This window comes from Phycodurus eques, chromosome 2 (assembly GCF_024500275.1).
Source record: "Phycodurus eques isolate BA_2022a chromosome 2, UOR_Pequ_1.1, whole genome shotgun sequence".
NCBI lineage: Eukaryota > Metazoa > Chordata > Actinopteri > Syngnathiformes > Syngnathidae > Phycodurus > Phycodurus eques.
The window spans coordinates 44343624-44371060 of NC_084526.1; the positions used below are offsets into that span (position 1 = coordinate 44343624).

Consider the following 27437-nt stretch of genomic DNA (forward strand, 5'->3'; position numbering starts at 1 on the left):
GCGTTTTGTGTGTGTGAGGCGTTCCACTTCATGAAACTCTTCATCAGCCAGTTTATTTCTATACTTTCTTTTATTATTTTCTCAGTATTGAAACTTTACAAAACGACTGAAATTCATTGAAAAGTCCACGAAAATATATTTCACGTACAAGTAAATTGAGTTACAAGCTTGGTCACGGAAAGAATCATACTCGTACGTCAAAGTTCTACATATATAAAATACACATTCACAACACTTTACAGTTCATGCAAGTTAATATAAGAAAAATCACAAAGTAAAAAAAAATGAAATTATAGAAACAAATAAGAAACAAATCAAGTGGAAGATACTGGAATGCCGACAAAACAAATGATTGTAACTGTTTTTTGTTTGTTTTGTCTTTTTTCTCCTGTGTGTGTACTTGCATGTTTTATCAACTCTCAGCTCTTTAGTCCCACTGAGAACATTCCCAGGGTTTGTCGTCGGTGTGACGAAACATCTGTCAGAACTAACCTGCAGAGTGTTCAACGTCATCAGCGTCAGACGTTATTTTGTCTCCATCTCATCTTGTGTTGTCATTTATCGACTCGAGATGCCGCTCGGAGGCTCGGCCTCTTAGTTCTGCTGACTTTGGCTGTCGCCGTCAGCATATTCACTCTTCACGACGACAGTCAACGGCAACTCGGTGATATCATCCTCGTGCTCTTCCTCTTTAATGTGAGGTGGCTGTGTCTCCTGCTGCTCAGGGTGTGCAGTTTCCAATTCTGAACTAAAGTCACAGACTGAACCAGAAGAAGGTTTCTCTCTAGTGTGTGTTCTTCTGTGCCTTTTTAAAGAATCCCTTTCAGTGAAGCTTTTACCACAAACTGAGCAGACAAAAGGTTTCTCCCCAGTGTGTGTTCGGGTGTGCCTTGTTAAACGCCAATTTACAGAGAATGCTTTACCACAAACCGAGCAGGCAAACGGTTTCTCCCCGGTGTGTGTCCTTCGGTGCCTTATTAAAAGCTCTTTTACAGAGAATGTTTTATCACAGATTGAACAGGCAAAAGGTTTTTCACCTGTATGTGTTCGTCCATGCTCTGTTAACCTTCCCTTTTGAGTGAAGCGTTTACCGCAAACCGAGCAAGCAAAAGGTTTCTCGCCTGTGTGTATTCTCGCATGTTCTGTTAACCTGCACCCTCGATTGAAGCTTTTACCGCAAACTGAGCAGGAAAATGGTTTCTCCCCCGTGTGTGTTCTCGTGTGGGTTTTTAGGTTTTCCTTTGACGAGAATCTTTGACCGCAAACTGAACACGCAAAAGGTTTCTCCCCAGTGTGTGTTCTCGAGTGCTTTATTAAACCTCCCTTCACAGTGAATTTCTTCCCGCAAACTGAACAAGCAAAAGGTGTCTCTCCAGTGTGGGTTCTTGTGTGTGATCTCAAGCTTCCCTTGACAGAAAATCTTTTACCACAAATTGAGCAGGCAAAAGGTTTTTCCCCAGTGTGTATTCTTGTGTGTTTCATTAAACTTTCCCTTTCAGAAAAACGTTTACCACACACCGAGCAGGTAAAAGGTTTCTCTCCAGTATGGGTTCTCATGTGAGCTGGTAAACTACTCTTATAAGTCACTCTTAGGCCACACAATGAGCACGAAAAAGGCTTTTCGCCAGTGTGTGTTCTTTTGTGCGTTGTCAAATTGGCTCTCTGAGTGAATGTTTTACCACAAACTGGGCAGACAAAAGGTTTCTCTCCAGTGTGGATTATCCTGTGCCTTTTCAAAAGCGACTGGGAAACAAAGGCTTTGTCACACTGAGAACATTTCCAGGGTTTGTTGTCAGTTTGCCATGTCATATCCTCTTTAGAGTGTTGATCGTCATCGTCGTCATCATCATCATCATCATCGCCGCCATCCGTGTCAGGGGAGTGCGAGGTGATGTCATCGCTATCCGATAGCGGGGCTAAGAGGCTGTCTGCTTGCGATCCTCCACGGCCGTCTTCTGTGTTCACGTGTTGAGTTGAGCTGCCGCTGTGAGGTTCCGCCCCTCTGTTCTCCTCATTTCGACCGTTGTCATCGTCACGTTCCCTCTTCAAAGGGACAAACGTCACGAGCAACCGAGTGACGTTATCCTCCTCTTCCTCTTTAATATAGGAAGGCTCGAGCTCCTCGTCACCCTTCAGGACAAGGGAACCTTCCTCGTGCTCTTCCACTTTAATGTCAGTGGACTGTGGCACCTGCTCCTCAGTGCCAACATATTCTTCACTGACATCTACAAGACACAAGAAGACAAACACACTTGGTCTGGTAATGATGCTATATCCAATGTAAATACGTGACCGATGTGAATGTATGACAGTGATTGTGATCAAAACCTGCAGAGAACTCCCACAGCAGGCAACGCAATCCACAAAATCAATGACATATGACGACTTCACAAACGGGGATCGCGTTAGGAAATAAACGTGCAGCCCTAAATAAACACATGTGCATGAAATCTCTTTTATTCAATTGGGGGAAATAATGGTTAGAAGAAATTGGTACAAATGTCACAAAACGGAGTTACAGAAATACTGATGTTAATGATATCCTCTTAATTTACTCCCAAATGTATTTTCTTAGCGTCAACTCGGGGCCTGTTGAGGTCAACACAAAGTCATTGTTCTGTTGTAAGAAGGGCAACGAGTGGATACACAAGGTGAATCACTGAATTCCATTTTTTTTTTTGCCATTTGCACACCGACTGAGGAGTATCTGCAACATTTGCACAATCGACATTGTCCCAGATGATCGCGCAGCTCGCTTGAAGTCTCGGCGCCCTTTGCACGATGCTCATTGCGACTGCTCTAATTGCTAGAGGACGCTGCATGTTTTTGCACAATTGTCAAAAAAAGAATTTAAAAATGTACCGGCATTACCAGATAACTATGAACCCTTTATTGCTCAGTGACTGGTTTTGTTTTGTGTCAATGTCTTTCTGTCTCCAAAGCGTTCTCTGTCGACCGAGAGCGCCTCCGACGACCCGAGACAAATCCCTCGTGTATTTTTTGGACATACTTGGCAAATAAAGAGGATTCCGATTTGAAAAAATAATTTATAATATGCAATCCAATCAAACATATTACGATGACGCTGGCAGCTATGCATGCATCTTTTTTAAACCGTTTTGTAATCCAGTATAGCACATTTTTTACTTTTCGTGTACAGTACTGTGTATTTTTAAGTACAGTTCAATATACAATTGCATTTCATCTTGAAGAACGGTTTGGAACCATTTATTTTCGGACAATTGTTATTTCACTTTTATGCGCAATACAGTTGAATCGAATCAACATTGAAGCGCATCCTCTTCTTTTCCTATATTTAGGTGCAGTGTTCATGTTCAAACTGTGCATAATAATAATATGAAATACATTGTTTCCTATTCTCATAGGCCTCCTATGCTAACGTCGTTTCCTGTTTGTCATCATGGCGCCGGCTGGAGAGCGAAGTGTTTTTGGAGGTGAGGTGGCGCCGTTCTCGAGGATGGAAACTCGATCTTGTGGATCGCAATGATCGTCTTTCAAGGACACGTGTCCGAAGAGTTGACGCCGTTCGCCCCTCAGTGGCTCAAATATATTCATTGCTATTCGTTGTGACGATGATGATGACGACGACGTAGTATTAGCTGCATCATAAGGTCTTAGTGTACATTTCCCACAAACTCAGGCCCAGTCCCATCGTTTGTTTTAACCACTCTAGATTTCATAACAAAACGACGTGGGACCTGCGTAAAACGTGATTTAAAAAAAAAAAAAAAGACTTATGAAACGAAGTAAGAGTAAGTAAGACGTGAACTAACCTGTCCTGTGTAACCCAAGTGGAGGCTGCTTGAAAGCGGCGTCGAGTCGATGACGTCGCCGCTCGCGGTCCACTTCGGTCGCCCAAAGTTCCTCCTCGTTGTTCTCTTCTTTCACACGTTGAGCGCACATGTTGCTTGGCGCGATCGTCACAACGCGTCACCTCTGCTGAGTGACGTGCCGACAACAGAGGCGTCTCTTTCTTAGCGGCTAAGCTAAACTGAGCTAGCCCGAGCTTCGCCGCGCACCGAGACGAGTTTATACGCACACGAAGATTTAAATCATCGCCTTTTCCCTCCGGGAAAGTAGCGAGCGCACGCACTGTGTCCAAACTCGAATGTAACAGTAAGGGCGAGCGCATTTTGCGGCAGCGGCATGAGGGCGAGGCACGTTCCGAGGAATCCCACGCAGCTTCCAGGCAGGAAACGCCCCACTGCAACATGATTGGCTCCTGCGTCGCGGGGAGGGAAGGCCACGCGGCTCGAACGAGACATGTATCACGTTTGTAGGGTGGCTTAAGTGTAGGATTCGGGCGCGTTAGGGTTAGTGGGAAACATATTAACGCCGCCACACTGAAATGACATCTTTTTTGTTGTTGTTTTCTCTCCGTCTGACAGCAGTAGGGCGTGTTCTACAGATCCAACAGCCAATCGTAGTGCAGTGACGCGTGTCGTGCAGCCAGTGATATCGGAGCAGGGCGTGTCCTGTCTAGAAACTCGGTGGGAATCCTAACAATGCCTCATTCCGATATTTGGAACTTTCCGGCTCCGAGCTTCTCTGTTGACTTGCTCGCCCCTCCCACCGGCAACTCCGCTCCATTCCGTCAATTCGATAGGTCAAAGTAGTTTCAGTACTGCGTGATTTTTACAAATGTGACTCGAGAAGAAATTGTACTTTGACTCCGTTACAACGATCGATGATTGCTTACACGGGTAACTGTAGAACACGCATCTCTCTGGGTACGTGCTGATCTCGCTCCCACAAAATATCATTGCGCATTCACATTTGATCTTGTTATTTTGCATGTGTTGATGTTCGTGCTCTGATTAGCATTTTTGTTTTTTCCCCCCATCTGAAGCTACTCACCATTTACCCAGTACTTGAGCAGTTTCCCCCCCCCACTGTGTCAAGTAATTTTTTGGACGACTACTTTTTACTTTTACTTGAGTCACATGATTGCCAAGTAACAGTACTCTTCTTGCTCGAGTACAATATTTGGCCACTCTGATCACCACAAATGTCCATTCGAGGCTTTATATATTCAGCGGGCTTACATTCAAATCATACGTAAGCTATAATAATGGATAAAAAAAATCTCAGAATATATAATAATGTGATAATACACGGTTACAATTTGCAACTTTGCAGATGTAAAAATGATCGTGACTGGTCACTCCGCATCCCGTCCTCTCCTCCGCAGAAATACAAAAATACAAAAACACAAAAACACAAAAACCCACCCCTGCGATCCCCACGAACAAACCCAAACCCAAACCCAAACACAAACACACCCTCAACGCAACTCAACTTTATGGATAGAGCACTTTCAAACAAACACAGCTGCACCCAAAGTGCTGTACGTTCTATAAAAATACAATTGAACCGCGACCAGGACCGTCGAACTGTCCTCAAGCAAAACTCGAAACCTTTTTCTTCAGGGGAACATCGATGTGACTATCATGCACAAAACAACGAAAATAAATCCCATGCTTTCTCGGGATCTAACCCAGTGGCAGTAAATATAAAGAAATCACCAGGAGGGCCAAAGTAGAACCTTGTGGAACCCCATACGACAGTTGGGTAGAGTGGGACTCCAAGCGAGCGAGGCAAGAGTTTTTTGCCAGCCAGATCGGATCGAAACCACTCAAGAGCACTACCACCTGTGGCCTCCAGGTGCTGCCAACGAGCCAGAATGATCTCGTGGTCCACAGTAGCAAATGCTGCAGTCAGGTCCAGCAGCACAAGACAAACATAATCCCCCGGAGTCATTAGCCAGGAGGATGTCATTCAAAACTCTTAAAAGGCCCTGACTCAGTGCTGTGCAGCATCTCGACGTTGTGTCTCTGCTTGTGATCTTCCGCAGTTGTCTCCATCTTCTTCTGTTGTCACGCGTCGACTTGAGCCGCTGCTCGGCGGCTCGGCGGCTCGGAGGCTCGGTCCCTGCCCTTAGGTCTGCTCGATTTGCCCGTCGTCTTCGTCGTCGTCACGCTTCGCAACGACACAAGTCAATGGGATCTTGGTATCCTCCTCCTCCTCCATTTTAATGGGAGGTGGCTCTGGCTTCTCTTCCTCTTTATTATGGGGGGACTCCACCGCGGAGCTCCTCTCATTCTGCTCAGGATGAAGATTTTGCAATTTTGAACTAAAGTCACACGCCGGACCAGTGGCTTTCTCTCCGGTGTGTGTTCGTTTGTGCCTCTTCAAAGTATCCCTTTCAGTGAAGCGCTTACCACAGACTGAACAGACAAAAGGTTTCTCCCCAGTGTGCGTTCTCGTGTGCCTCGTTAAACGTCCGTTTACAGAGAACGTTTTACCGCAAACTGAGCAGGAAAAAAGGTCTCTCCCCGGTGTGGGTTCTCGTGTGCCTTCTTAAATCTCCCTTTAGAGAGAAACGTTTGCCACAATCTGCGCAGGCAAAAGGTTTTTCCCCAGTGTGTGTTCTTGTGTGGTCTGTTAACCTTCCCCTTTGAGTGAAGCGTTTACCACAAAATGAGCAAACAAAAGGTGTCTCTCCAGTGTGGGTTCTTGCGTGTGATCTTAAGCTTCCCTTAGCAGAGAAGCTGGTAGCACAAATTTGGCAGGTAAAAGGTTTCTCTCCAGTATGGGTTCTTGCGTGTGTCGTCAAATTGGCCCTTTGAGTGAATCTTTTGCCGCAAACAGAGCAGGCAAAAGGTTTCTCTCCGGTGTGGATCATCGTGTGCTTTTTAAAAACAGACTTGTAGACAAAGGTTTTGTCACACTGAGAACATTTCCAGCATGTGTTGTCATCGTGACGTGTCATGTCGTCTTTAGGGAGTTCATCGTCAGTGAAGGAAGAGTGTGACGTCATGTCGTCACTATCTGACAGTGGCGCGAACAGGCTGTCTGCCGGCGATCCTCCGCAGCGGTCTCTATCGCATTCTGAAGTCCCGTGTTGACTTGAGCTGCTGCTCTGAGGCTCCGCCCCTCTGCTCTCCTCACTTTCAACTTTGTCTCCATCATATTCACTCCTCAAAGGGTCAAGCGTACCTCGCATCTTAGTGACATCGGCCTCGTCTTCCTCTTTCGTACAGGACGTTTCCAGCTCCTTTTCCTCTTCAATGTGAGCGGGCTCTGACACCTGCCGCTTAAGACCAATACGTTCGTCACTGACGTCTGCGAGACACAAGAAGACAAACATACCGTACGTGGTTTGGTAAGGTGTCATGTTGACACTCTGATGTTGTTCATTATCGTCGAGACGTTTGGAGAACCGCAGTCATGTTCCTCCGCTTGAGCAGTTCAGTAATTGGAAGTAAAAAAAAAAATCGGACATTTTCAGAATGACAAGCAATTGATGCGTCCATCTATCAGGTCGAAAGATTTCCTAGCATTAATCATGTCAATGTAAATAAAGTTGCGAATGTTAACGTGTTTCAGGGGTTCTTATCAAAGCCCGCAGAGTACGCCCACGCCTGACAATGAAAGTTGCAACGACGAGCGCCCCGCGCCGAAAATACTCGAGACAGCCTGCGGAAAGTCCCGCATCGTAAGGCGAAATATCTTCATCTGATCGTCTCGATCATTTAGGTCTGGAAAGCATTTATTGCTTTTGTTCAAACGGACCGATTCACTTTGGTCTCATGCTTGACTTTTATTCGGAGAGTTCAAGTTACATGGGCCAGCACCGCTGATTCTTAAAGATCTTGCACCCACGTACATGGGAATCAGTGGGTACAATTTGGCGGCTCAAATGCTGCGCAGTGACATCGGTTGTTACCGAGGACCTACTTGGCGAATACATCGGCAATGTCAGGACGTGGTTGGGAGAGAGGACTCGGCCAAAGTTGACAGCAGTCTTTGCCAACGGTCGTTTTGTCGTCGATCGTTGACGTTTCACCGAAAAAGCCAAATGCGTCCATTGTTCTGCTCTCAACTTCGCTTCAAGTTTTGCACTCTCCTCCCCCTCAGTGCTTCCTTCCATCTTTTCCTGCACTGTGCAGGAGATCGCGAGAGATGCGCTTCGGTTCGCAGACCGGCTACGCTCGATTTGATGCTCAAAGTGCGTGGGGCCAGAGTGACACAGAGGAAAATCAAGTAAGAGTGCGAAGGCGACGAACCTGCTCTGCGTAACACAACACGAGGTTGCTCGAGAACCAGTTGACGTTGTGGCTCGCTTTCCTCTCTTGGTCCACAAAGTTGCTCCTCGTACTCTTCTTCTTTCACACCTTTTGCACACATGTTCACAAGATCATCACAACGCGTCACACTCACATTCGATCTCTGCCGAGCGATGTGTTGCTCACAACCAACGTCTCTTTGTTCGCGGCTGCTAGGCTAGGCTAAGCTAAGGCTAAACTAAATAGCCGGAGAAGCCTTAAAAGTGCACCAAAACGAGGTTATCGGCACAAAAGAATTGAATGAATTATGTTTGACTCCGGCAGTGATGGGACGTACTGTATCGAAGCTTCACTACATTCGATACTCATTGCGGAAGAAAGATAAATGGAGTCCAGCGCGGAAGTAAGCGCTGCAGCGGACAGTGTACGGCGAGTCCGCTAGGACACACTACGACCAACAAAGTGCAGTATTAACTCGCTGCGGCGACCCCTGTTGGCGCAAACCGAAAGTGCAACAAAAATGGATCTCTTTTATAAAGTGCTGTGTTCTGTCCATACACTTAGTTAGCAGCAATGCCTTCTCAAACGTTTGACATCAAGTGCCACCATCATAATGATAATAATAATAATAATATTTTGTTCTCATTTTCATGTGATTGTTTTTCTTATAGTAACGTGTACTATCTGTGAAATGTCAAATGTTGCGATTCTATATTTTATGCAATGGTACTTTGACTTTTGGGTTCGATTGTAAAATGTCAATATTAAAAGATGATCAAAGAGAATTTGTAGAGATAAACTCGTTTTATTCAGTGTCTGAAAGATAAATGTCTCACACGCACACAAATGGTAGTATGCGTGCCTTTAAGGGGTGTGGCCTAGTGAATCCGGAATCAGTCGAGCGACTTGAGCGCCGACGTCATATCCGTTGTGAAGAGTACGGTTTACCTTTGGCGAAATCTGACATCTGTGCATTCCTAAAGAGTCCGAGCGTTAAAACAAGGATGTATTTCCCCAAGCGACACAATTCCGTGACCATTTGCGACGTCGCTCAACCGGCAGGAGATGCCAACGGAAAGTTCGCAGTTCACAGTTTTCCCTTTTCTTCAATATATGAAGACACATTCTCTCGTTGAAGTTCAAAAGGAATTAAACATGATGAACATGATAATTGTGTGTAAATGTTTCTGTATTGAGCAAGCGTTCCGAAAGTTAGTCCAATTTTGGAGTCACGCCCTTTTATGGGGAAATACGGGCAAAATGTATGCAGATTAATTGCATCGTTTAGGTCCACTGTTGATACACTAACAGGCGCATGCGGTGCGAAGAAAGTGTGTTGTCTTTCGTAACCTGATACTTATTATACAAGCTTTTACCACACTCACGCCGCAACTGAATGCTTTTTCCACGAATTTGGCTTCTTGGGTGTCTTGTCGAAAGTCGAACTCCACCCTGAAGATCTCCTCCTGCTACTCAGGATGAAGAAGTAACAGTTTAGAAGTGAACGAGCGGACGCAACTAAGTCCATTTGATTGCCGTAGCACTTCACGCGGAGAGGACGTACGTTCTTTAAGTAGTTCAAATGCACTCATACATACAGACATGAGACAATCATATTTTGCAATGAATACAAAAATCACAAATCAATCAAATCATAACAAATCATCGTATCCAGGTGTACTGCCGGAACTGGATTTCCAAAAAAAAGAAAATTACAAAGTTTTCTCTTTAGTGTGCGTTCTTGCGTGTATGTTTAAAGATGCCTTCCGAGAGAATATTTTCCCGCAAACCAGGCAGGCAAAAGGTTTCTCTCCGGTGTGCGTCCTTGTGTGCGTGTTCAAATGTCCTCTCTCGGTAAATCTTTTACCACAAACTGAACAGGAAAAAGGTTTCTCTCCGGTGTGTGTTCGTGTGTGTGTTTTTAAGTTTGCCTTTACAGCGAATCTTTGACCGCAAACTGAGCAGACAAAAGGTTTCTCCCCAGTGTGTGTTCTTGTGTGTGTGTTCAAATGTCCCTTCCTAGCAAATCTTTGACCGCAAACTGAGCAGACAAAAGGTTTCTCGCCTGTGTGTGTCCGTGTGTGCATGTTTAAATATGCCTTCCGAGAGAATATTTTACTGCAAACTAGACAAGCGAAAGGTTTCTCTCCAGTGTGTGTTCTTGCGTGTGTGTTCAAATGTCCTTTCTCAGTAAATCTTTTACCACACACTGAACAGGAAAACGGTTTCTCCCCAGTGTGTGTTCGTGTGTGTGTTTTTAAGTTGGCCTTTACAGAGAAACTTTGACCACAAACTGAGCAGACAAAAGGTTTCTCCCCAGTGTGTGTTCTCGTGTGTGTGTTCAAATGTCCCTTCCTCGCAAATCTTTGACCGCAGACTGCGCATGCAAAAAGCTTCTCTCCGGTGTGTGTCCTTGCTGTGTGTTCTTAAGTTTCCCCGTTCAGAAAATGTTTGTCCGCAAAATGAGCAGGTAAAAGGTTTCTCACCAGTGTGGGTTTTTGTGTGTTTTCTTAGGTTTCCATTTTCAGAGAATTTCTGTCCGCAAACTGAGCAGGCAAAGGGTTTCTCTCCAGTGTGGGTTTTTGTGTGTTTTCTTAAGTTTCCCTTTTCAGAGAATCTTTGATCGCACACTGAACAGGCAAAAGGTTTCTCCCCGGTGTGTCTTCGCATGTGAGAGTTCAAATGTCCCTTCCAAGCAAACCTTTGACCACAAACTGAACAGGGAAAACTTTTTTCTCCCGTGTGGGTTTCGATGGGAGTTGTTGAGGATTCGTCATCATCCTCATCCGCGAAAGAAGAGTGTGACGTTATGTCGTCACTATCCGACAGTGGAGCCATGAGGCCATCTGCTTGTGATTGCTCACGGTGGGCTCCATCACCTTCGGTTGTCACGTGTTGACTTGAGCTGCCGCGCCCCGCATTCTTCTCGCTTTGGTCTTCGTCTTCGTCACCTTCACTCTTCAAAACGACTACAGTCAATTGCAACTTGGTGATATCGTCCTCCTCCTCTTCTTTAACGTTAAGGGGCTCCTCCTCCTCCTTAATGTGCGAGGACGCCGGCTCCTGCTGCTCAGGATGAAAATATTCTTCCTCTGCAAAGCACAAATGAAACACGGTTTTCATTTCCAGTTCCTTCCAAAAGGCGCTTAAGCAGTTCCGTCATTGCAAGTAGAAAATCGGCCCTTTTAAGGATGACAATAATCGACGTGCTATTCTTTGCAGCACAAGCGAGGACTCCGTGAGGCGGACACAGTCATGATCATTTGCCGTTGAGGATTGTGACCATCATCTTAGATGAACTGCGTGGCGCTTTTACTACTGTGAGTGAATTCTATGATATTTCTGCTGCAAATGTAAACTACGTTAGTATGAGATGAGCTCATCTCGTTGCTCTCTCTCTCTCGCCTACTGCTCTTGTGAACTGGACAAACCTGCTCGGCGCAACACGTCTCGCGGCTTCTCGAACACAGAGTCCAGTTTTTGACGTTGTCGTTCGTTCTCCTCTTTCGATCCACAAAGTTCCTCCTCGTGCTCTTCTTCTTTGACACTTCTATCACACATAATCACAACACTTTACGCTCGGGCTCGATGTCAGTTTAAAGACGCGCTGATAACAAACGCGTCTGTCTCCCCGTTAGCGGCTAGCTAGCAAGCGAAGCTAGGCGGAGAATCTTCAACGTGCTCCAAGACGACTTTTGCGGACACGAAGTCTACATAAAGTGTGTTTTACTCCAGTAAAGTAGCGACGGGAAGGCTTCGGTACGTTCAGGACGAACCCGGGACGATGAATTGCGTTTCAGCGCGTTTGTTTAGCCCGACTGCACATGGAAGCAGAGCTGCTGCAGAAGTACGGCAACTCCCCTTGGACAAACTCAAACACGCGATTCGCTATGACAACTATGCGATCGTGCAGCGAGTTGACGCAAAAGCAGCAAAAGCACACGAACGTTGTTTTGTAGTCATACGTTGATGCATTAAAGTGATATGGAAACACGACTGGCCGCTCGTTGTCGAGCGCTGCGGTTTCATTCGATCACGTTCGACTTGTCGTGAATTAATGGCAGCGGCAACGTCATCGTGACGTGTTGTGGGCGCATGCGCATTAACATTGGTTGGGAGAAGTTTTACCTCCATATAATATTGGCTAAGAAACCTCGTTTTCGTGGCTTTTTATCGCATTATACAAGTTAGGGCCGGCTAACAAGTTACGGACAAATGTGTCCCAGATCCGCCCAAGGGCCTGACCAGAGGGGATGTTTTGGATCGACAGCTTTTAATTTCGGCCCACACAAAAGACTGAAAGAAAGTCTACAAAATCTCTCGACTCATAGAAGTAAGTGTTGATCATTCAATTGTTGACCGGAACAGACGGTGAAATCAGAATCACAATCAGAATCCTCTTTATTTGCCAAGTATGTCCAAAAAACACACAAGGAATTTGTCTCCGGTCGTCGGAGCCGCTCGAGTACGACAACAGAACACTTTGGAGACATAAAGACATTGACAAAAAAAAAAAACAGTCACTGAACAATAAAGGGTTAATAGTTATCTGGTAATGCTGGTACATTATTTATTTTATTTTATTTGACAATTGTGCAAAAAGATGCAGAGTCCTCGAGCAGTCGGAATGACTAACATTGCAATAGTCCGGTGCGATGACCGTTGTGCAAAGGGCGCCGAGACTTCAAGGAGCGGATGCGGTTTAAAGTGACGAGTCGTGCGATCACCTGGGACGATGTCGATTGTGCAAATGTTGCAGATGCTACTCTGGCTTGAGTGGCCAGTATTGGTCAACAACAGATATGCAAATAGTGCAGCGTGGAGAGACGACGACAGTGAGTGCACGAGTCATACATAATTGGCCCCACAGAAATGTGACGACGAACTCGAGACAAAAAATTGCCAGCATGTTGCAATGGAATTGGAGGTCAGCTGTTGAAGAAGTTGATGGCAAGAGGGAAGAAGCTGTCGGAATGTCTGCTAGTTCTGGTTTGCGTCGATCGGTAGCGCCTACCCGAGGGAAGGAGCCGGAAGAGCCGGTGACCGGGGCGCGGAGGGTCCGAGAGGATTTTGCACGCTCTCGTCTCAGTTCTGGCAGGGTGCGAGTCCTCAATGGCGGGTAGGGGGGTACCGACAATCCTTTCAGCGGTTTTGATTGTCCGTCGCAGTCGGAGTTTGTCCTTTTTTGTAGCGGCACCGAACCAGACTGCGATGGAAGAACACGGGACCGATTCGAATATCGTTGAGAATATCCTCTAAGCGTTTCCCACTCTTGTCCTTTCACATCCGCTTACTTTTCGACAAATGAGATATTTTCCCTTTCGACCTTACAACTGCGCAAAGCAGTCCACTACAATCACCACGCGTCCACGGAACAAAGTGATCCGCAATCACGATCCAAGTGTTTTCGTTGAGTGGATCATGCGATCGTGACATTTTCCCGTGTTATTCTTCCTGCAGTTGGCAATGCCTGTCGCTTCGTGTTCTCCACCGTAGTTGCATTGCGTCTTTGTTTCTTCTTCACATTTCCCGTCGTCGTGGTCACCTCCAACTCACAAACTTCCTCGATGTCGCTCCTGGATCGGAAATGGTTTGCTTGTACTTGAAAATAAACAAGTGAACTGAACCTCGGAATTACTCGGTGGGGAAAAAATAGCTCAACTCCATTCAGACGCCTACAATAGACGTACAGAATTTTACAGCATGTTTCTTTACAATTTATTGGAAGCTTCGTTTACTACTGCACCTCTCACCAACACATTTGTGTTTCTTAACCTTTTACTTCCATATCATCTTTTATTACACAAACTGAAACTGAAGAGTTTCTCACCAGTGACTCGGAGAGAATGTTGGTCCATCCTGAACGATCTTCCATTCCTGAACTAAAGTTGCATACTGAACTCGCAAAAGTAAGTAAATCCCTTTTTATTGGATTTTCTTAATGACACTTCTCATAGAGAGGGCTCACAAAGTGCTTCGTAGATTTAAAAAGCAGGCATGCATCAATAAAACACATTTTAGAGCTTAACAAGGACAAACATAACTCAGTCTAATTCATATGAGTCAAAATGAAACCTAAAAAGCAAATTCAAACAATTAGGGGAATGTCTTGACTGTTTTGCTTTGTTTTGTTCCCCCCCCCCCCCCCCCCCAGTGTGAGTTCTTGTGTAATGCAGCCCTACGGGTGGCACAAGTCAGTGCAAACCGTAGGCCGGTCCCAAGCCCGGATAAATGCAGAGGGTTGCGTCAGGAAGGGCGTCCGGCTTAAAACCTCGCCAAACAAATATGAGCGTTCATCCAAAGAATTCCATACCGGATCGGTCGTGGCCCGGGTTAACGACGTCCGCCGCCGGCGCCGTCGACCTGCGGGGCGCCGTTGGAAATTCAGCTACTGCGGGTCGAAGTCAAAGAAGAAGAAGAGGAGGTGGAAAGCGGGTTCTTCGGCAGAAAGAGAAGAGGAAAACACAGAGCCTAGAACTGAATGTGGGGACTTTGAATGTTGGGACTATGACGGGAAAATCTCGGGAGTTGGTTGACATGATGATGAGGAGAAAGGTTGATATATTGTGTGTCCAGGAGACCAGGTGGAAAGGCAGTAAGGCTGGAAGTTTAGGGGCAGGGTTCAAATTATTTGACCATGGTGGAGATGGGAAGAGAAATGGAGTCGGGGTTATTTTAAAACAAGAGTTGGCTAAGAATGTCTTGGAGGTGAAAAGAGTATCAGATCGAGTGATGAGGCTGAAATTTGAAATTGAGGGTGTTAGTGTGTAGTGTGATTAGTGGCTATGCCCCACAGGTAGGATGTGACCTAGAGGTGAAAGAGAAATTCTGGAAGGAGCTAGATGATGTAGTTCTTAGCATCCCAGACAGAGAGAGAGTCGTAATTGGTGCAGATTGTAATGGACATGTTGGTGAAGGTAATAGGGGTGATGAAGAAGTGATGGGTAAGTACGGCATCCAGGAAAGGAACTTGGAGGGACAGATGGTGGTAGACTTTGCAACATGGATGCAAATGGCTTTAGTGAACACTTTTTTCCAGAAGAGGCACGAACATAGGGTGACCTACAAGAGCGGAGGTAGAAGCACACAGGTGGATTACATCTCGTGCAGACGATGTCATCTGAAGGAGGTTACCGACTGTAAGGTTGCGGTAGGGGAGAGTGTGGCTAGACAGCATAGGATGGTGGTGTGTAAGAGGACTCTGGTGGTGGGGAGGAAGATTAGGAAGACAAAAGCCGAGCAGAGAACCGTGTGGTGGAAGCTGAGACCGGACGAGTGTTGTGCAGCTTTTCGGGAAGAGGTGATACAGGCTCTCGGTGGACGGCAGGAGCTTCCGGAAGACTGGACCGCTCCAGCCAAGGTGATCAGAGAAGCAGGCAGGAGAGTACTTGGTGTATCTTCTGGCAGGAAAGGAGAGAAGGAGACTTGGTGGTGGAACCTCACAGTAAAGGAAATCACACAAGGAAAGAGGTTAGCTAAGAAGAAGTGGGACACTGAGAGGACCGAGGAGAGGCGAAAGGAATACATTGAGATGCGACACAGGGCAAAGGTAGAGGTGGCAAAGGCCAAACAAGAGGCATATGATGACATGTATGGCAGGTTGGACACTAAAGAAGGAGAAAAGGATCTGTACAGGCTGGCCAGACAGAGGGATAGAGATGGGAAGGATGTGCAGCAGGTTAGGGTGATTAAGGATAGAGATGGAAATATGTTGACTGGTGCCAGCAGTGTGCTAGCTAGATGGAAAGAATACTTTGAGGAGTTGATGAATGAGGAAAATGATAGAGAAGGGAGAGTAGAAGAGGTAAGTGTGGTGGACCAGGAAGTGGCAATGATTAATAAGGGGGAAGTTAGAAAGGCATTAAAGAGGATGAAAAATGGAAGACATTTGATGACATTCCTGTGGAGGTATGGAAGCATCTCGGAGAGGTGCCGGTGGAGGTTTTGACCAGCTTGTTCAATAGAATTCTAGCGGGTGAGAAGGTGCCTGAGGAATGGAGGAAAAGTGTGCTGGTGCCCATTTTTAAGAACAAGGGTGATTTGCAGAACTGTGGCAACTATAGAGTACCGCAGATGCATTATTTGCCTTGAGGATGTTGATGGAAAAGTACAGAGAAGGTCAGAAGGAGCTACATTGTGTCTTTGTAGATCTAGAGAAAGCCGATGACAGAGGACCCAGAGAGGAACTGTGGTACTGCATGCGGAAGTCTGGAGTGGCAGAGAAGTATGTTAGAATAATACAGGACATGTACGAGGGCAGCAGAACAGCGGTGAGGTGTGACAGAGGAGCTTAAAGTGGAGGTGGGACTGCATCAGGGATCAGCCCTGAGCCCCTTCCTTTTTGCAGTGGTGATGGATAGGCTGACAGATGAGGTCAGACTGGAATCCCCGTGGACCAGTGATGTTTGCAGATGACATTGTGATCTGCAGTGAAAGCAGGGAGCAGCTGGAGGAACAGTTAGAAAGATGGAGCCATGCACTGGAAAGAAGAGGAATGAAGATTAGCTGAAGTAAAACAGAATATATGTGCATGAATGAGAGGGCTGGTGGGGGAAGAATGAGGCTACAGGGAGAAGCGATAGCAAGGGTGGAGGACTTGAAATACTTGGGGTCCACCGTCCAGAGCAACGGTGAGTGTGGTCAGGAAGTGAAGAAACGGGTCAAAGCGGGTTGGAACGGGTGGAGGAAGGTGTCAGGCGTGTGTTATGTGACAGAAGAGTCTCTGCTAGGATGAAGGGCAACGTTTATAAAACAGTGGTGAGGCCGGCCATGATGGACGGATTAGAGACAGTGGCACTGAAGAGACAACAGGAAGCAGAGCTGGAGGTGGCGCAAATGAAGATGTTGAGGTTCGCTCTCGGAGTGACCGGGTTGGATCAAATTAGAAATGAGCTCATCACATGGACAGCCAAGGTTCGACGTTTTGGAGACAAAGTTAGAGAGCGCAGACTTCAATGGTTTGGACACGTCCAGAGGAGAAATAGTGAGTACATTGGAAGAAGGACGATGAGGATGGAGCTGCCAGGCAAGAGAGCGAGAGGAAGAGCAAAGAGAAGGTTGATGGATGTCGTGAGGGAAGACAGGAGGCCCGTTGGTGTTGGAGAGGAGGATGCAGGAGATAGGCTTCCGTGGAAAAGGAGGACGCGCCGTGGCGACCCCTAACGGGACAAGCCGAAAGGAAAAGAAGAAGAAGTGTGAGTTCTTGTGTTTGGTCAATCAGAACATCTGAAGTTTCTCTCCAAGGCGGAGCGTCACGTGTCTTTTCCGATCTGTCTTGGAACCAAAAGTTTTGTCACACTGAAAACACATTTTGTCACATGATCGCCCTCATCTTCACTCTTCACAATGACACCAGTCAATGGTAACTTGGTGATAGCCTCGTCCTCTTCTTTAATGTGGGAGGGCTCTGGTTGCTGGTCCTCAAGACGAAGGTCTTCCACTTCTGAATTAATGTTGTACACTGAAACGGTAAAACGTTTCTTCCTGGTGTGTGTTTGTGTGTGCGTTCTTAAGTTTCCCTTTTCAGAGAATGTTTTTCCGCAAACAGAGCAGGCAAAAGGTTTTTCTCCAGTGTGTGTTCTTGTGTGTGTTCTTAAGTTTCCCTTTTCAGAGAATCTTTGCTCACATACTGAGCAGGCGAAGGGTTTCTCTCCAGTGTGGGTTCTAGAGTGCTTTATCAAGCTTCCCTTTTCAGAGAATCTTTGACCACAAACTGAGCAGGGAAAAGGTCTCTCCCCAGTGTGTGTTCTCGTATGAGCATTCAAATGTCCCTTCCGGGTGAATCTTTTACCACAAAGTGAGCAAAGAAAAGGTTTCTCCCCGGTGTGTGTTCTCGTGTGTGTTCGTAAATCTCCATTTAGAGAGAATCTTTTCCCACAAACTGAACAAGAAAATGGTTTCTCCCCAGTGTGTATTCGCATGTGTGTTCTTAAATATGAACGACTCCTGAAACGCAAGTTGCAGACTGGGCAGGCGAAAGGTTTCTCTCCACTGTGCGTTCTCATGTGATTAGTTAAACTACTCTTCTGCGTCACCTTAAGACCACAAACTGAGCAGGAAAAAGGTTTCTCTCCAGTGTGTGTTCGCAGGTGTCTTTTCAACGAGGACTTGTTGAAAAACGTTTTGTTACACTGAGAACATTTGACGTGTTTGTCGTCACTGCGAAATGTCACATCGCCATTGGAGCGGTCCTCGTCATTCGTGTCAGACATTGTGACGCCACTGTCCGATAGTGGAGCTAATAGTGGGCTGTCTGCTTGTGACCCTCCGCAGTGGTCTCCATCACTTTCTCTTGTCATGTGTTGACTCGAGCTGCTGCTTGGAGGCTCGGCCACTCTGTTCTCCTCACTTTGACCTTTGCCGTCATCATCTTCACTCTTCAAAGGGAGACCAATCAATGGCAACCGGATGATGTCATCCGCCTGTTCGTCGGTAACGCGTGCTTCTTCCTGCGCAGGACAAAGATATTCTTCACGGATGTCTGTAAGACACAAGAACACGTGGTTTCGAAGGGTCAAGTCTCATGGATGTTGTGTAGTATTGTTTATATGTTTATATTCAACATGTATAACGATGAGGAATCACATTTATTATCCTTTAATATTGGATAAGAAGACACATCAGTATCAGCATATCCATATATTTGACACACACGTCAAATGACACCCAAGCAAACATTTTCTACAGACCTGTGCAGAAATGCCTTCCAGAAACCCGATGATAGGGTTTGGCTCCCTGCTGTGCCACTCACTATGCGGGCTATCTTTTCTGCACTGCTATTTGCAACATTCACTTGATTTGTCCTCATGCTCACCCACAGGTTCCACTGAATTAGTTTGGACTTTTTCCAAGTCAATCAAAAATAAACTCCAACTTTGCGGGTCTATCTGGCAGCGCAAGCCATGACACAATTACATTTGGACATTTCGGTCGTTTATAGTTCAAAGCCGCTGGAGTCACTCGTTTCATTTCAGCTACTACGGAAGTAACCTGGCGCCTGTGGTTTTTTTTAAACTTGATAAAACTATCGATCAACTCGGGAATATTATCAATAATATAAAGTAGTTCCTAAACAGGTGAGAGTAAGAAGTGAACAAACCTGTTCCGTGTAACGCAGCTTGAGACTTGAAAAGGGCGCCCACCGGTTGACGTTGTCGCTCGTTCTCCTCTTTCGATCCACAAAGTTCGCCCTCGTACTCTTCTTCTTTCACACCTTTTGCACACATTTCCCCACGATATTCAGGACACTTTGCACTTGCGCTCTGTTTAGCGACGTGTTGCAAACGAACGCGTCTCTGTTCGCGGCTAGCAAGCTACGTTAAGCTAGCTAGAGAAGCGTCAACGTGCACCGAGACGACAGTTATTGAATAATGATGTTTTACTCCAGTAAAGTAGTGATGGATGTTCTGTGTATAGGCTCCGGTACCTTCAGTATATTTCGGGAAGAATTCTTTATTAAAGCGCGTGCGGTTACACAAAAGCGGTTACAACAGAACGGTGTCTGCAGCAAGCAGGAGTTGTACGGCAACTCCACTTGGACAAACGTCACGTGTACGCGTAGACGCGGGTTGTACAACTGCAAGGAAAACATTCCTTGACGTGAAACCGCTCTGTGGCACAAGACGTTGAGCGACAGGAACCTGCTGCAGAATGACTTCAAGATCAAGGAACTGGTATCCTGAATTGTTTTGACATCTAGCAGTTTCTATAGAATGTCCACGTTTTAGCTCATCTGCTTGAACATTTGATTACAATCCAAAATGTGGCCTTAAATTGCACTTTGTCTTTCCAAATATGTCTGTGACTTGTGTTTTTGCTGCTGCCTTTCTCAGCCAGGTCTCTCTTGAAAAACAGGCTTTTAATCTCAGTGAGACCCACCTGGTAAAATTCAGGTGAAATAAAAAGTGAACCTAAAAAAAAAGAAAGTCTTTGAATAAAAAAAAAAAAGAAAAACTACGTTTTGGCTTGACTGCATCGAGGCTCTTACAATAGAAACTGAACACCATCACGGCTTGAAAATGTGTATTTTATTCAGGATCACAAACCTGCATACACGTTCACATCTCACGAAAAGGAGAAAGTTTCATTACAATGAATTCAAGCAATTTATTGATGCACTTCTCACCAACACACTTGTGTTCCGTAACCTGATAACCTATCGTAGAATCTTTTTGATCACACACACACACACACACACACACACACACACACACCGCAACTGACTGGTTTTCCACTAATTTGGCTTCTTGTGTGTCTTGTCAAAGTCGAACTCCACCCTGAAGATCTCCTCCTGCTACTCAGGATGAAGAACTAACATTTTAGACTGAACAAGCGGACGCAACTAAGTCCATTTCGATTGACATAGCACTTCACGCAGAGAGGACTTACAGTATTTAATGAGTTCAAATGCATTGATACATATATAAATTACAGAATCATAGTTTACAGTTAACAGAAAAAAACATCAATCAAATCATAAACCATCATATCAAGTCACACCGCCTGCCTAAACTGCTTTTTAAAACATTACAAAGTTTTCTCTTCAGTGTGTGCTCTTGTGTGTATCTTTAAAGATGCCTTACGAGTAAATATTTTCCCGCAGACTAAGCAGGCAAAAGGTTTCTCCCCAGTGTGTGTCCTTGCGTGCGTGTTCAAATGTCCTCTCTCGGCAAATCTTTTACCACAAACTGAGCAGGAAAACGGTTTCTCCCCAGTGTGTGTTCGCGTGTGCGTTTTTAAGTTTCCTTTTACAGCGAATCTTTGACCACAAACTGAGCAGACAAAAGGTTTCTCACCAGTGTGTGCTCTTATGTGTATATTTAAATACGCCTTCCGAGAGAATATTTTACCACAAACTAGGCAAGGAAACGGTTTCTCCCCAGTGTGTGTTCTGGCGTGAGTGTTCAAATGTCCTTTCTCGGTAAATCTTTTACCACAAACTGAACAGGGGAAAGGTTTCTCCCCAGTGTGTGTTCGTGTGTGTGTTTTTAAGTTTGCCTTCACCGAGAATCTTTGACCACAAACTGAGCAGACAAAAGGTTTCTCCCCAGTGTGCGTTCTTGTGTGTGCGTTCAAATGTCCCTTCCTAGCAAATGTTTGACCGCAAACCGAGCATGCAAAAAGCTTCGCTCCGGTGTGCGTTTTTGTGTGTTTTCTCAAGTTTCGCTTTTCAGAGAATCTTTGATCACACACTGAACAGGCAAACGTTTTTTCTCCCGTGTGTGTTTCGATGGGAGTTCTTGAAGATTCTTCGTCATCATCATCCTCATCCGCGAAAGAAGAGTGTGACGTTATGTCGTCACTATCCGACAGTGGAGCCATGAGGCCATCTGCTTGTGATTGCTCACGGTGGGCTCCATCACCTTCGGTTGTCACGTGTTGACTTGAGCTGCCGCGCCCCGCATTCTTCTCGCTTTGGTCTTCGTCTTCGTCACCTTCACTCTTCAAAACGACTACAGTCAATTGCAACTTGGTGATATCGTCCTCCTCCTCTTCTTTAACGTTAAGGGGCTCCTCCTCCTCCTCCTCCTCCTCCTCCTTAATGTGCGAGGACGCCGGCTCCTGCTGCTCAGGATGAAAATATTCTTCCTCTGCAAAGCACAAATGAAACACGGTTTTCATTTCCAGTTCCTTCCAAAAGGCGCTTAAGCAGTTCCGTCATTGCAAGTAGAAAATCGGCCCTTTTAAGGATGACAATAATCGACGTGCTATTCTTTGCAGCACAAGCGAGGACTCCGTGAGGCGGACACAGTCATGATCATTTGCCGTTGAGGATACAGAACCTTTCCCAAAAAATTGGAATATCATGGAAAAGTTCATTTATTTCCATAATTCCATTCAAAAACTTAAACTTTCATAGATTATAGATTCAGGGCCCATCATTGGAACAATTGCAAGTATTCATTTGTATATTTACATCATTTGGGTTTCCAGCTCATAAAAGCCACGAAATCTGGAATTCAATACATGAGAATACTGTGACGAAATCAGTCCAAATTTGGCTGGCCGTAAATGTTTTAAACTGAATGTCACAAACGAATCATCTCCTCAACTCAAAGCAGCTGCCCGGGTTACCTCAAGTGTCAATAAATTGCCTCCATCTCAATCTATAATCTACGAAAGTGTCACTTTTGGAATGGAATTCTGGAAACAAATAAACTTTCGCCATGATATTCCAATTTTTGGGAAAGTGCCTGTACATACGTAGACAGATCGATTGTGACCATCATCTCGGATGAACTGTGTGGAGCTTTTACGACTGTGCCCAATGACAAAGTGAGTGGATTAGATTATATTCCTGCTGCAAATCTTAAATATGTTAGCTGAGCTCATCTCCTTGCTCTCTCTCGCCTACTGGTCTTGGGTTTTATGGTCTGTTGCCTGCGAACGAAGATAAAGCTGGTTTAACTGGGCAACCTTGTTAATTGCAGGCCAAAAGCCTTGGCCGGCGTCCTATCCAAAAGTCCACAGATTATCCATTTGGTTTTAAAGTAAAAAATTAGTACAGTTGTAGTACACACAGTAACCTCCCTCCCGCCAATCACGGGGGGATATGGACCGATTCCAGCTGCGAATGCCCCCACCCCCCCCAAATAATACTCTTCGAAGCTTCGACCGTAACTTGGAAATTGTTCTCGCGCTACGGAGCATCTCAAATCTCTTAATTGCACATTGAGCGGCAAGACAAACTAAAACAAATCATAAAAACCCAAATAGGCGCAGACACAACAATTAACACAGACAATAAAATGTATCACAGATAAAATGATCAAAACATACAGTGCGAGGATAATGACAATGTAAAGAGCCAATGGAAAACTACCAAACGTAAAGTATGAGAACAATGTTTGCATTCTTCCAGACTCGATTTAAATGCCAGCCGTGGTAAATCAGTTTCAGAGGATTTAGAATTACACAGACTCATTTGAAATACCAGAAACACTCACCTAAACTAAGTCATTTACAGTTTCAACTCACATTCATGTTACTAAGAAATACATTTTCGTGTTAGCGTAGACACATTTGACCTCTCTCAAGCATGAAGAGTCCAAGTCCCACCTTCGACCTGGTCGTCTCGAAAGATGTTGAAATTCCATCCATTGACACGAAGGATATCGCTATTTCTGACCATCTTTGAATGACGGATTCCTCCAAAAGTTCAGACAACCTCGATGTCGCTGAAGAAACTCTACTCGATTTGCATATCTGTTGTTGACCAATACTGGCCACTCATGTGCCCGAGTAGCACCTGCAACATTTGCACAATCGACGTCGTCCCAGATTATCGCACGACTCGTCACTTTAAAGCGCATCAATTTCTTGAAGTCTCGGCGCCCTTTGCACCGTGGTCATTGAACCGGACGATTGTTCCATCAGTTGTTTCAAACTGCTGGAATTGTTAGAGGACTCAGGCATATTTTTGCACGATTGTAAAAAATAAATCAATAAATACATGAAAACAAATTGGACCGGCATTAGCACATTCCCGGTAAGCCTTTATTGCTCTGTGACTGTGTTTTTATGTCTTTATGTCTCCAAAGGTATTCTCTGTCAATTGACTGTCTGTTGTCATACAAGAGCGGCTGCAACTACCGGAGACAAATTCCTCGTGTGTTTTTGACATAATAGGCAAATAAAGATGATTCTGATTCTGAAGAAAAGGCACAACCCCAATTCCAATGAAGTTGGCATCTTGTGTTAAACAAAACAAAAAAAACAGATTTTTTTGTTTGTTTGTTTCTTCCCCCACCATCGGAGCCGACTCGCCACCAGGCGGTGATCCTCTCTTCACCCGAGTGTCCGAGACATGCGGCCGCAAGTCCGACGACACGACCCCAAAGTCGATCATCGAACCGCGACCTCGGGTGTCCTGGTGCCAAGTGCGAGTGTGGACACCCACCTGCTCGGCGCCTCTCACCGTGGGCAACTCCAGAGCGGACGAGAGTCCGGCCCCTCTCGAGAGGACTGGTACCGGAGCCCGAGCTGTGGCTGGCGGCGAGCCCGACTACATCTCGTCGGAACTTCTCGACCTCGCACACCGGCTCGGGCTCCTTCCCTGCCAGAGAGGTGACATTCCGCGTCCCGAGTGACAGCTTCTGTAGCCGGGGATCGGATCGCCAAGGTCCCCGCCTTCGGCCACCGTCCGGCTCGCACTGCACCCGACCCCGATGGCCCCTCCCGCAGGTGGTGAGCCCATGGGAAGGGGGAAAATCAGGTTCAAGCTATATTCATTGAATACACTAAGGAGAAAATATATTTAATGTTCAAACTGATAAACTTGATTGTTTTTAGCAAATAATCATGAACTTGGAATTTGATGGCCGCAACACGTTCCCAAAAAAGCCGGGACAGGTGGCAAAAAAGTTGAGGAATGCTCATCAAACGCCTGTTTGGAACGTCCCACAGGTGAACAGAAAACCAATGTCGGTCAATACACTTCGGCGCTACATCCGGAAGTGCAACTTGAAGCCATTTATCAACAACACCCAGAAACGCCGCCGGCTTCTCTGGGCCCGAGCTCATCGAAGATGGACCGTCGCAAAGCGGAAAAGTCTTCTGTGGTCCGACGAGTCCGCGTTTCAAATTGTTTTTGGAAATGGTGGACGTCGTGTCCTGCGGGCCAAAGAGGAAAAGAACCATCCGGACTGTTATGGACGAAAAGTTCAAAAGCCGGCATCTGTGATGGTATGGGGCTGTGTTAGTGCCAATGGCGTGGGGAACTTACACTTCATTGCAATTAGGCTTGTAGTTTTTTTTCTCTTTTTTTAAATGTTTATATGCTGTTTTTTTCTTTGTTTTTAAATGCTTTTTAGTCACGTAAAGCACATTGAGTTACCTTGTGTATGAAATGCGCTCTATAAATCCATTTGCTTTGCTGTCGTCTATTGAATAAATGCTTATCGTTTTTGGCCACGTCCTAAAGTGCGCTTTGAGTCCCCCCCCCCCCCCCCCCCCGTAAGATTAAGCTTGCTATCCCTTTATTCAGACAGCTAACTAAAAAATATTATGCTATTTTCTTTTGTATGCTTTCAGGTCCAGGTTTTTGTTTTATGGAGTGCAGCGGGGGGCTCCGTGGTCCTCGTCGCATGGGGCCCGCAGTGATGAGTTAACCCTAACCCCGGCCCCGTCTCATTGTATTAAACCACTCTAGATCTTACAACAAATCTAAGTGTGAGTTTTTTTTTCTCTTTCTTTTGTTGAAGAAGGTAGTTCGTAAACAAGTCCGAGTAAGACGTGCACAAACCTGCTCTGCCCAACACGTCTCGAGGCTTCTCGAACACAGAGTCCAGTTTTTGACGTTGTCGTTCGTTCTCCTCTTTCGATCCACAAAGTTCCTCCTCGTGCTCTTCTTCTTTGACCCTTTTGGCACACATTTCCCCACGATATTCAGGACACTTTACACTTGAGCTCCGTTTAGCGACGTGTTGCTAACGAACGCGTCTCTTTGTTCGCGGCTAGCAAGCTAAGCTAAGTTCGGCTAGCTAGAGAAGCTTCAACGTGCACCGAGACGACAGTTACACGGACACGAAGATTTGAATAATGATGTTTAACTCCAGCAAAGTAGCGACGGATGTGCCGTGTCGAGGCTTCGGGACGTCCAGTATAAATCGGGAAGACTTATTGATTAAAGCGTGTGCGGTTGCAGAAAGAGCTCTTGCTGCAGAAGTTGTACGGCAGCTCCAATTGGACAAACTACACACATACGCATGGGCGTGGGTTGGCCTATTGCTGCGGTAGGCAGTTCAAGAAGAATAAACTAACGAAACTACAACATTCATGTTCACTTACATGCAGCCTTTACCTGACTGACTGCTCGTGTAAACATGAACGGCGGCTGCGCTGAACAGCAAGCCGGCATTTAGTACACAACAAACGGGTGAAAAATACCGTAGAAATCAAGAAAATAGGACGAAGGCGACACAGAGATGCACGCAGTTACGTAATTCCAGCACAGGTTCGTCTGCTCAACAGGACACGCAAACTTGGCAATTAGTTCACCGCGGGAAACGTGTGCGGATGGGGTGCCGTTTGTAAATAAAAATCAAAGCAACATGTTGTCGCCTTGACTTTCAAACAGTGTTTCAAAAAACTGCTGTGAATTTTCGAGAGGCACTTTTCTGCACATTGAGAACTATAGTTAGCAACTCAACTCCAGTCATATCCAAATATGAAATCTAAATCATAAATTCAAATGTTAAATGTAGATTTAAATCTAAATCTTCAATCTTAATGTTAAATATAGATATAGATATAAAACTTACATCTAAATGTTGAATATATATCGAAATCTTCTTTTCCTTCGGGCTTGTCCCGTTAGGGGTCGCCACAGCGCGTCCTCCTTTTCCACGGAAGCCTGTCAATCTCCTGCATCCTCCTCTCCAACACCAACGGGCCTCCTGTCTTCCCTCACGACATCCATCAACCTTCTCTTTGCTCTTCCTCTCGCTCTCTCGCCTGGCAGCTCCGTCCTCGTCATCCGTTCTACCAATATACTCACTATTTCTCCTCTGGACGTGTCCAAACCATCCAAGTCTGCTCACTCGAACTTTGTCTCCAAAACATCGAACCTCGGCTCTCCCTCTGATGAGCTCATTTCTAATTGTCAATTGTCTAATTGTCTCCGAGAGCGAACCTCAACATCTTCATTTCCGCCACCTCCAGCTCTGCTTCCTGTTGTCTCTTCAGTGCCACTGGCTCTAATCCGTCCATCATGGCCGGCCTCACCACTGTTTTCTAAACTTTGCCCTCGTGCTCCTTTCGCTTCTCCTCGGTGCTCTCACTGTCTCACTTCTTCTTAGCTAACCTTTTTCCTTGTATGACTTCCTGTACTGTGAGGTTCCACCACCAAGTCTCCTTCTCTCCTTTCCTGCCAGAAGATACACCAAGTGCTCTCCTGCCTGCCTCTCTGATCCCCTTGGCTGTAGTGGTCCAGTCTTCTGGAAGCTCCTCCTGTCCACCGAGAACCTGGTTCACCTCTTCTTGAAAAGCTGCACAACACTCGTCCGGTCTCAGCTTCCACCACACGGTTCTCTTCTCTGCCTCCGTCTTCTTAATCTTCCTCCCCACCACCAGAGTCATCTTACACACCACCATCCTATGCTGTCTTGCCGCACTCTCCCCTACCGCCACCTTACAGTCGGTAACCTCCTTCAGATGACATCGTCTGCACGAGCTGTAATCCACCTGCGTGGTTCTACCTCCGCTCTTGTAGGTCACCCTATGTTGCTGCCGCTTCTGGAAAAAACTGTTCGCTCCACCATTTGCATCTTTGTTGCAAAGTCTACCACCATCTGTCCGTTCCAAGTTCCTTTCCTGGATGCCGTAACTTACCCATCACTTCTTCATCAC

The 27437-nt window shown here is 45.8% G+C and overlaps 4 protein-coding genes and 1 pseudogene across 5 annotated transcripts; all 5 read right to left on the reverse strand.

Moving 5' to 3' along the window:
• Window positions 1-85: 85 nt before the first annotated feature.
• Window positions 86-4170, reverse strand: LOC133399381 (gastrula zinc finger protein XlCGF26.1-like). The gene is made up of 2 exons (XM_061670956.1): window positions 3795-4170; window positions 86-2225 (listed from the first exon to the last, which is right to left on the reverse strand). The coding sequence occupies exons 1-2, from the start codon at window positions 3922-3924 to the stop codon at window positions 595-597; spliced, it is 1761 nt and encodes a 586-aa protein (XP_061526940.1). The 5' UTR covers window positions 3925-4170; the 3' UTR covers window positions 86-594.
• An 859-nt stretch (window positions 4171-5029) lies between these two features.
• LOC133399388 (zinc finger protein 892-like) lies at window positions 5030-8492 on the reverse strand. Its single transcript, XM_061670960.1, is given in 3 exon segments — window positions 5030-6345; window positions 6347-7146; window positions 8091-8492. Coding segments are annotated over 3 exon segments (1308 nt in total). The 5' UTR covers window positions 8212-8492; the 3' UTR covers window positions 5030-5958.
• Window positions 8493-8958: 466 nt separating this feature from the next.
• LOC133399384 (zinc finger protein 658B-like) lies at window positions 8959-11938 on the reverse strand (annotated as a pseudogene).
• Window positions 11939-16553: 4615 nt separating this feature from the next.
• Window positions 16554-19585, reverse strand: LOC133399385 (gastrula zinc finger protein XlCGF57.1-like). The gene is made up of 2 exons (XM_061670959.1): window positions 19189-19585; window positions 16554-18570 (listed from the first exon to the last, which is right to left on the reverse strand). Exons 1-2 carry the CDS (start codon window positions 19313-19315, stop codon window positions 17342-17344), a joined length of 1356 nt encoding a protein of 451 aa, XP_061526943.1. The 5' UTR covers window positions 19316-19585; the 3' UTR covers window positions 16554-17341.
• Window positions 19586-20149: 564 nt separating this feature from the next.
• LOC133399389 (zinc finger protein OZF-like) lies at window positions 20150-25758 on the reverse strand. 2 transcript variants are annotated; one of them, XM_061670962.1, is made up of 3 exons: window positions 25333-25758; window positions 24007-24241; window positions 21646-21679 (listed from the first exon to the last, which is right to left on the reverse strand). In XM_061670962.1, the coding sequence occupies exons 1-3, from the start codon at window positions 25460-25462 to the stop codon at window positions 21658-21660; spliced, it is 387 nt and encodes a 128-aa protein (XP_061526946.1). In that variant the 5' UTR covers window positions 25463-25758; the 3' UTR covers window positions 21646-21657. The 2 variants fall into 2 exon arrangements, with proteins under 2 accessions (XP_061526945.1, XP_061526946.1); XM_061670961.1 differs by lacking the exon at window positions 24007-24241 and having other exon boundaries at window positions 20150-21679.
• Between the last annotated feature and the right edge of the window lie 1679 nt (window positions 25759-27437).